This window comes from Prunus avium, chromosome 7, assembly GCF_965620075.1.
Source record: "Prunus avium chromosome 7, drPruAviu1.hap1.1, whole genome shotgun sequence".
Taxonomy (NCBI): Eukaryota; Viridiplantae; Streptophyta; class Magnoliopsida; order Rosales; family Rosaceae; genus Prunus; species Prunus avium.
This window is the reverse complement of record NC_142290.1, coordinates 16,817,908-16,826,617: the sequence shown is the minus strand read 5'-3', so window position 1 is coordinate 16,826,617 and position 8,710 is coordinate 16,817,908. Positions and strand designations below refer to the sequence as shown.

Sequence of the window (8,710 nt, the reverse complement as noted above, 5' to 3'; positions counted from 1 at the left end):
GACTCCTCCCACCATATTATGATATTGCCCAAGTTTTGGGCTCGATCCGAAATCAATCGGTGTTCCAAATTGGACAATTCAAGTTCAACGGCAGTTCGTTCCTAATTGGAGTGGTTGGTGTATTCCATACTTCTAGCGATTGGATTTCATTCAAAACTCACCAAATGACTCCTCCCACCATATTATGAGGTTGCCCAAGTTTGGGGCTCGATCCGAAATCAATAGGTGTGAGAAATTGGACAATTCAAGTTCAACGGCAGTTCATTCCTAATGGGAGTGGTTGGTGTATTCCATACTTCTAGTGATTGGATTTCACTCAAAACTAACCAAATGACTCCTCCCACCATATTATGGTGTAGCCCAAGTTTTGGGCTCGATCCGAAGTCAATAGGTGTTCCAAATTGGACAATTCAAGTTAAACGGCAGTTCGTCCCTAATGGGAGTGGTTGGTGTATTCCATACTTCTAGCGATTGGATTTCACTCAAAACTCACCAAATGACTCCTCCCACCATATTATGATGTAGCCCAAGTTTTGGGCTCGATCCGAAATCAATAGGTGTTCCAAATTGGACAATTCAAGTTCAACGGCAGTTCGTTCCTAATTGGAGTGGTTGGTGTATTCCATAGTTCTAGCGATTGGATTTCACTCAAAACTAACCAAATGAATCCTCCCACCATATTTTGATGTTGCCCAAGTTTTGGGCTCGATCCGAAATCAATAGGTGTTCCAAATTGGACAATTCAAGTTCAACGGCAGTTCGTTCCTAATTGGAGTGGTTGGTGTATTCCATACTTCTAGCGATTGGATTTCATTCAAAACTCACCAAATGACTCCTCCCACCATATTATGAGGTTGCCCAAGTTTGGGGCTCGATCCGAAATCAATAGGTGTGAGAAATTGGACAATTCAAGTTCAACGGCAGTTCGTTCCAAATGGGAGTGGTTGGTGTATTCCAAACTTCTAGCGATTGGATTTCACTCAAAACTCACCAAATGACTCCTCCCACCATATTATGATGTAGCACAAGTTTTGGGCTCGATCCGAAATCAATAGGTGTGAGAAATTGGACAATTCGAGTTCAACGGCAGTTCGTTCCTAATTGGAGGGGATGGTGTATTCCATACTTCTAGCGATTGGATTTCATTGAAAACTCCCCAAATGACTCCTCCCACCATATTATGAGGTTGCCTAAGTTTGGGGCTCGATCCGAAATCAATAGGTGTGAGAAATTGGACAATTCAAGTTCAACGGCAGTTCATTCATAATTGGAGGGGATGGTGTATTCCATACTTCTAGCGATTGGATTTCACACAAAACTCACCAAATGACTCCTCCCACCATATTATGATGTTACATATGTTTTGGGCTCGATCCGAAGTCAATAGGTGTTCCAAATTGGACAATTCAAGTTCAACGGCAGTTCGTTCCTAATTGGACGGGATGGTGTATTCCATACTTCTAGCGATTGGATTTCACTCAAAACTAACCCAATGACTCCTCCCACCATATTATGATGTTGCCCAAGTTTTGGGCTCGATCCGAAATCAATAGTTGTTCCAAATTGGACAATTCAACTTCAACGGCAGTTCGTTCCTAATTGGAGTGGTTGGTGTATTCCATACTTCTAGCGATTGGATTTCACTCAAAACTAACCAAATGACTCCTCCCACCATATTATGATGTTGCCCAAGTTTTGGGCTCGATCCGAAATCCATAGGTGTTCCAAATTGGACAATTCAAGTTCAACGGCAGTTCGTTCCTAATTGAAGTGGTTGGTGTATTCCATACTTAGAATTCACTTTTGATTGCAGCATCAAACTTTAAACACAAAGGGAAGATCTGTACAATTTTAGGGTCAGATCCACTTTTTTTTTTTTTTTTTTTTTTTTTTTTGGACCCTTCTTCAACAACCAAAAGTTGTGAACTCATTCTTACTTCTTTTCATCTTGTTTTTCTTCTTTTTTTTATTTTATTTTATTTTTGATGAAACCACACAGAAACTCCTCTTTTCATCAACTCAAAAGAACAATTCTGCAAATCGTAGACAAAAGGAATTCCCAACAAGTCATGCTTCACTATTCTTTAAGAACAAGGGTATGGATATTCCTGTACTAGGCTGGGTAAGGATAATGCCGGCTTCACAAGGAAAATAGGCTAAATAAGGCTCAAAGGGGTTATACCTACAATATAAATGCAAGGGATAAGGCTTTTTGGCTCTGGTGGTAACTACACACCTTCATCTTGTTATTTGTTATGCACTTCATTTTACGTTTTGAATGAAACGGGCATGAGTTCTAGTATTTGGAACTTAAATGATGAAAACGCATTCTAAGTAGCAACCAAGCAAAGAACTAATGAGATCATGCAACGACTTTAGAAAACAAGAATATCCAGATTAATAACTCTCCAAACAAAGGCTAGGCTCAAGTCTCACAGGGTTGTAGCATTAGTTTGAGTTTCTTCCTTCAAGCATGTTACAAAAACTGATTTTTTCTTTTTGTGCTTACATGTGAGTTCGTAAATGATGACTACAACTAAGTATTAACCAAAGAGCATATCAAACTTCCACCCATGTTTGCAACTTTCCATAACAGTCATGCAATTAAAAACCAAATCCTCATCATTGCGTTGGAAGGTACCCTAAGACACAAACAAGCAACAAAAACGACTCTTTTTTTGGTTATAAATGACACAAAAACACTTTAAAACAGTGAATAACCACATTAGTAGCGATAGGGATTCAAAAATAATTCATGAAAAGAACTTTGTTTACCCCCCCACACTTAAACCAAACATTGTCCTCAATATTTCAAAAATAAACGTAAATAAGAAAGCAATAAAAGATAGCTAGCAAACAAGACAATCATGGCAAAGTAAAAACAATAAAGAGAAGGGTAAAAGAGAGCAAATCTGGTTGTAGGAGCCGAATATTCCAAAGTCCTTTTATTCGAACACCTGGGTTGCCTCCCAAGAAGCGCTTGCTTTAACGTCTTCCAGCCGGACGATACCTCCTTTTAAGCTCCAGTAGGTCCTACGGCACAGAGGGGTACATCCTCCACAACATGCTCTTCAAAACACTCATAATAAGGCTTCAAACGGTGTCCATTGACTTTGAATTCATGCCCTGTCTTTAAACTTTGAATTTGGACTGCACCATAAGGGAAGACATTAGTAACAACAAAAGGACCAATCCATTTAGAACGCAACTTACCTGGAAACAATCGAAGGCGGGAGTTGAAAAGTAAAACTTTCTGCCCTATAGAGAACGTCTTGCTACGAATCATCTTGTCATGGAATGCCTTCGTTTTCTCCTTATAGATATGAGCGTTCTCATAAGCCTCGTTCCGAATCTCTTCAAGCTCATTCAATTGAAGCTTCCTATGAAGACCAGCTGTATCTATGTCCATGTTGAATGCTTTGACTGCCCAATGCGCTTTGTGCTCCAACTCAACCGGAAGATGGCACGGTTTCCCATAGATGAGCCGAAATGGAGACATCCCAATTGGTGTTTTATAGGCTGTACGGTACGCCCACAATGCATCATTCAAGTGCAAGCTCCAATCTTTCCTAGTGGGTCCAACTGTCTTCTCCAAAATCTGCTTGATTTCTCGATTAGACACCTCGGCTTGCCCACTTGTTTGAGGGTGATAGGGTGTCGAGACCCTATGTGTGACATTATACTTTTTAAGCAGCGCCTCTATGGTTCGATTGCGAAAATGGGAACCCCCGTCACTGATAAGTACCCTCGGCATTCCAAATCTGGAAAATATGTTAGTTTTGACAAAATCTGCAACCACTTTGGAATCATTAGTACGGGTGGCTTTCGCTTCCACCCATTTCGATACATAATCAACCGCAAGTAAAATATAATTGAAACCATGAGATGAAGGAAAAGGACCCATGAAATCGATGCCCCAAGCATCAAAGATTTCGACAAAGTGGATTGGGGTCTGCGGCATTTGATCTTTTGGACCTATATTCCCTGTTCTTTGACAACGATCACAGGTTATGCAAAAAATTCTAGCATCCTTAAATATAGTAGGCCAATAAAATCCACATTCTAGAACTTTAAGGGCTGTCCTTTGAGTGCCAAAGTGACCCCCACATGCATATGTGTGGCAGAAAGTTAAAATTGAATTAAACTTCGAATCATGTACACATCTACGAAGAATCTGATCAGGGCAATATTTCCACAAGTACGGGTCATCCCATACATAAAACCGTGCATCCTTTGCAAGTTTATCACGTTGGTGCTTGTTTAGTGTGCTTGGAGCTTGTTTAGACACTAAATAATTCACAATATCTGCATACCATGGCTCACTTACCTCAATGGACAGCAGCTGCTCGTCTGGAAATAATTCTGGGATAGGTAATGGCTCCTCATCATGCACCAAACGGCTTAAGTGGTCAGCCACCACGTTCTCACTTCCTTTCTTGTCTCGGATTTCGACGTCGAACTCTTGGAGAAGGAGCATCCATCGAATAAGCCTTGGTTTGGCTTCTTTCTTCATGAGCAAGTATTTCAACGCTGCATGGTCAGAATAAATTATGACTTTAGTTCCAAGTAAATAAGAGCGAAACTTATCTAAAGCAAACACAACAGCAAGGAGTTCTTTTTCAGTGGTGGAATAGTTCAATTGAGCGTCATTCAAGGTCCGTGAGGCATAGTAGATGACATGCGGCTGCTTGTCCTTCCTTTGTCCCAAAACAGCCCCTATTGCATAATCTGAGGCATCGCACATCAGTTCAAAAGGAAGACTCCAATCTGGTGGAACTATGATGGGGGCTGAAGTTAGCAGTTTTTTTAGGTGATTGAATGCCTTCTCACATTCATCATTGAACACAAATGGCACATCCTTCTGTAGGAGTCGACACAGGGGTGTTGCAATCTTTGAGAAATCTTTGATAAAACGTCTATAGAATCCTGCATGTCCAAGGAAAGAACGAACCTCTCTCACCGAAGTGGGGGAGGGTAAGTAGCGTACAAGATCTATTTTTGATTTATCAACTTCAATTCCCTTTTCTGAAATTATATGACCCAAAACTATGCCTTGTTTTACCATAAAGTGACATTTTTCCCAATTTAAAACAAGGTTAGTTTCAATGCATCGTCCCAATATCAAAGTGAGATTAGCTAAACAATCATCAAATGAATCACCAAAAACACTAAAATCGTCCATAAAGACTTCAATAATCTTCTCAACATAATCTGAAAAGATACTTACCATGCATCTTTGAAACGTGGCCGGTGCATTACATAAACCGAATGGCATTCGACGATAGGCAAAGGTACCAAATGGACAAGTAAAAGTGGTCTTCTCTTGATCGTCCGGAGCTATGACAATTTGATTATATCCAGAATACCCATCAAGAAAGCAATAAAATGAATGACCAGCTAACCTTTCAAGCATTTGATCGATGAACGGTAAAGGGAAGTGATCCTTCCTTGTGGTGGCGTTGAGCTTCCTATAATCGATGCAAACTCTCCAACCTGTTTGGATACGGGTAGGCACAAGTTCGTTCTCTTCATTCTTCACCACAGTGACTCCCGATTTCTTTGGAACAACTTGAACCGGTGAAACCCATCGACTGTCCGAAATTGGGTAAATCACTCCACAATCATAAAGCTTGATAATCTCCTTCTTCACAACTTCCAGCATTGGAGGGTTGAGTCGGCGTTGAGCCTCTCGAGATGGTTTGGCCCCATCCTCCAAAAGTATGCGATGCATGCATGTTGTAGGACTTATCCCCTTGATATCGGCCAAGGTCCATCCAATGGCTGCTTTGTATTCCTTCAACACCCGTACCAGTTTCTCCTCCTCTACTGCCGTGAGTGATGAAGAGACTATGACTGGCAATGTCTCTTTATCTCCCAAAAAGACATACTTCAAATGATTTGGTAATGGTTTAAGCTCCAGAGTGGGTGCCTGAATTACTGAAGGTAACAACTTGTTAGTAGAAAAGGAAATTGGAATTGGGATTGTTGGCTTACCAACAAGTTGTGGCAATGACTCAAGGGCAGCCACCATCTCGCCAATTGTTGCATGATTAGGCTCGGCCATGTTGGTTTTGAGTCCAATTCCTTTAGCAATGGTTGTTTCAAGAGCATCCCTATTTAGGAATTCATGATATTCCTGCGCCAAAATTTCAAATACATCAATAGAGAAGCAAGAATGATCATCAATAGGATACCTTATAGCTTCAGAGATATTGAAATCAATTATGTCGCCATCAAATTCCATTGTCAACGTCCCCTTGAACACATCTATCTTGGTGCGAGCTGTCTTCATGAAGGGTCTTCCAAGTAGGATTGGCAATGGTGTAGAATGGGCCGAATCTTCCATCTCAAGCACATAGAAATCTGCTGGGAATATCAAATGATTAACCTGCACCAAAACATCTTCCAAGACTCCTTTCGGATATGCATTAGAACGATCGGCTAATTGAATTATAACACCATCGTTTTTAAGCTCTCCTAGGTTCATAGATGCATAAATTGAGTATGGCATGACATTAATGGAAGCACCCAAATCTAACATGGCCTTTTCAAACTTGGTATTACCAATAACACAAGGGATTGTGAAACTACCTGGGTCTTTGCATTTAGGTGGCAGCTTACGTTGCAAAACTGCAGAAACATTCTCACTTACCTGTACCACTTCCTTGTTCGAGATCCGCCTCCTTGTTGTACAAAGCTCCTTCAAAAATTTAGCATACTTTGGAACTTGCTTTATTGCATCAAGAAGGGGAATATTGACTTGTACTTTCCTGAAGGTCTCTAAGATATCTTTTTCATTCTCTTCCTTCTTAGATTGCATAAACCTGCAAGGGAAAGGCACATTTGGTGGAATGGGGTTAAAATGAATTGAATTCGAACCAACCTTACCCGATTTGGGTGCTGTAGGAGCCTTAGAAGGCTGCGACAAGGGTTGCTCTTCCCTTGCCGTGGCCTTGTTCATCTCGTCTCCTTCGGGCAGCAGCTGTTCGTCCTCTTTTTGGCTTTGTTTGGAAGTTTTGGGATTGGTTCCAACCTCTTTACCACTTCTCAAGGTGACAGCTTTAGCCGTTTCAAAACCTCCCTTTGGGTTGACGATGGTTGAACTAGGTAGTTTACCTTCTTCTCTGAACTGTCCCATGAATTCCGCCATTTGCCCAATTTGCTTCTTCACTTCGCCCATTTCTTTGGCTTGATTTTGCAAACCCTGAGTCAAAGAGGTTAGTACTTGAAGAACTTTATCATTATCCAAAGACGTACCTGAATTTGGTTGGGCAGATTGTGGTGGGAGTGGTGGTGCGAATGGCCTCTGATAGAGTCCTGGAGGTGGCTGTCTATATCCGCCTTGTTGTTGAGTTTGTTGAGGGTCCCTCCACTTCATATTTGGATGATCTCTCCAGCCCGGATTGTAAGTGTTGGAGTATGGATCATACTTTGGCTGATTGTGGCCTTGATACCCAATGGCGTTGGCACTTTCCCATCCCCCATTCTCTATTAATTGAGGGCATTGATCAGAGGGGTGTCCTTGCACAGAGCACACGCCACAAGTACTACTTCCTTGCACTTTGGATCCTTCAACAACCTGTGAAATAAGAGTAGTGAGATTAGCCATTTGAGATTGAAGTTCTGAAATAGCACTTACCTCATTAACTTGACTTGGCCGTGTATGATCTCTTTCTCCAACTCCTTCGTATTGTTGTGCATTCAAGGCTCGGTTTGTGATTAAGATCTTCGCTGCAACTGGTGTTTTGTCAACCAACGCACCTCCTGCTGAAGCATCAAGCATTTGTCTCTCGAGTGGAAGTAGTCCTTCATAGAAATATTGAATTAAAAGCTCTTCCTTCATTTGATGTTGTGGGCAGGATGCAACTAAAGTCTTGAAACGCTCATAATATGCTGGGAAGGATTCTCCCGGGCCTTGTTGAATTCCACTAATTCTCTTCCTCAAAAGAATGACTCTTGAAGTTGGGAAGAATTTTTCTAAGAATGCGCTCTTCATGCTTTCCCAAGAAGTGACGGTTCCAGGTGCTAACTCAAAGAGCCAATCCTTAGCCTTTTCCAAAAGAGAGAATGGAAAGGCTTTCATCTTTAGAATGTTGCTATCCACGTTGATTGGTGTCATGCTTGAACATACCACTTCGAATTCCTTCAAATGCTTGTTTGGATCTTTGATCGGTTCATAATTGTATATCATTTTGTACCCTTCTAGCTTATGATTTGGTGATGTTATTGAGTTAAACTTGTACTTTTAATCCATTTTCTGTTTTGATAAGTCCATAATTTCATACACTTGCATGCCTTCTTTACTTAGTGATTTTTCTTAGTTTCTCTTTATTTTGAGTCACTTACCTATGTTTGTGTGTTTTGTAGGTTAAGATAGCAAGAGATAACATTTGATGCAATCCATGCATGTTAAGGGCTGATTGGCATATGAGGAAGATGAGCTTAAAGACAAACACATTTTGGCTACAACCCCTTTCCAGCCCAATTTCGTAGGTCAACTTCTTGGCCTTGGATCAGCATGCTATGGGGCTCGAATGAGGTGAAGATCTTCATGAAACTTGTTCCAATGGGAGTCTACTACAACATATCCAAATTTCAGCCCAATTGGACATTTGTGGAGTGCTCAGCCCGTCCAACACCCAACCTTGCTCAGCAAGATTTGCAGCTGCCAGCATTTAGTCATGTGCCTCCTTTTAGCCATGTGCCTCAC

At 41.2% G+C, this 8,710-nt stretch overlaps 1 protein-coding gene across 1 annotated transcript; it reads right to left on the bottom strand.

Moving 5' to 3' along the window:
• Positions 1-4,424: 4,424 nt before the first annotated feature.
• On the bottom strand, positions 4,425-8,083 carry LOC110766709 (uncharacterized). Its single transcript, XM_088244556.1, has 3 exons — positions 6,653-8,083; positions 5,403-6,388; positions 4,425-4,530 (listed from the first exon to the last, which is right to left on the bottom strand). Exons 1-3 carry the CDS (start codon positions 8,081-8,083, stop codon positions 4,425-4,427), a joined length of 2,523 nt encoding a protein of 840 aa, XP_088100682.1.
• Between the last annotated feature and the right edge of the window lie 627 nt (positions 8,084-8,710).

Excerpts from the sequence above, each read along its gene's own strand:
- LOC110766709 (XM_088244556.1), bottom strand. The coding sequence starts at position 8,083 with ATGAAAGCCTTTCCATTCTCTCTTTTGGAAAAGGCTAAGGATTGGCTC. Across the intron at positions 6,389-6,652 it reads CGAACAAGGAAGTGGTACAG|GTTAATCATTTGATATTCCC; the intron begins GTAAGTGAGAAT and ends GTTTTGGTGCAG. Across the intron at positions 4,531-5,402 it reads ATCGATCAAATGCTTGAAAG|CGTTGAAATACTTGCTCATG; the intron begins GTTAGCTGGTCA and ends CTGACCATGCAG.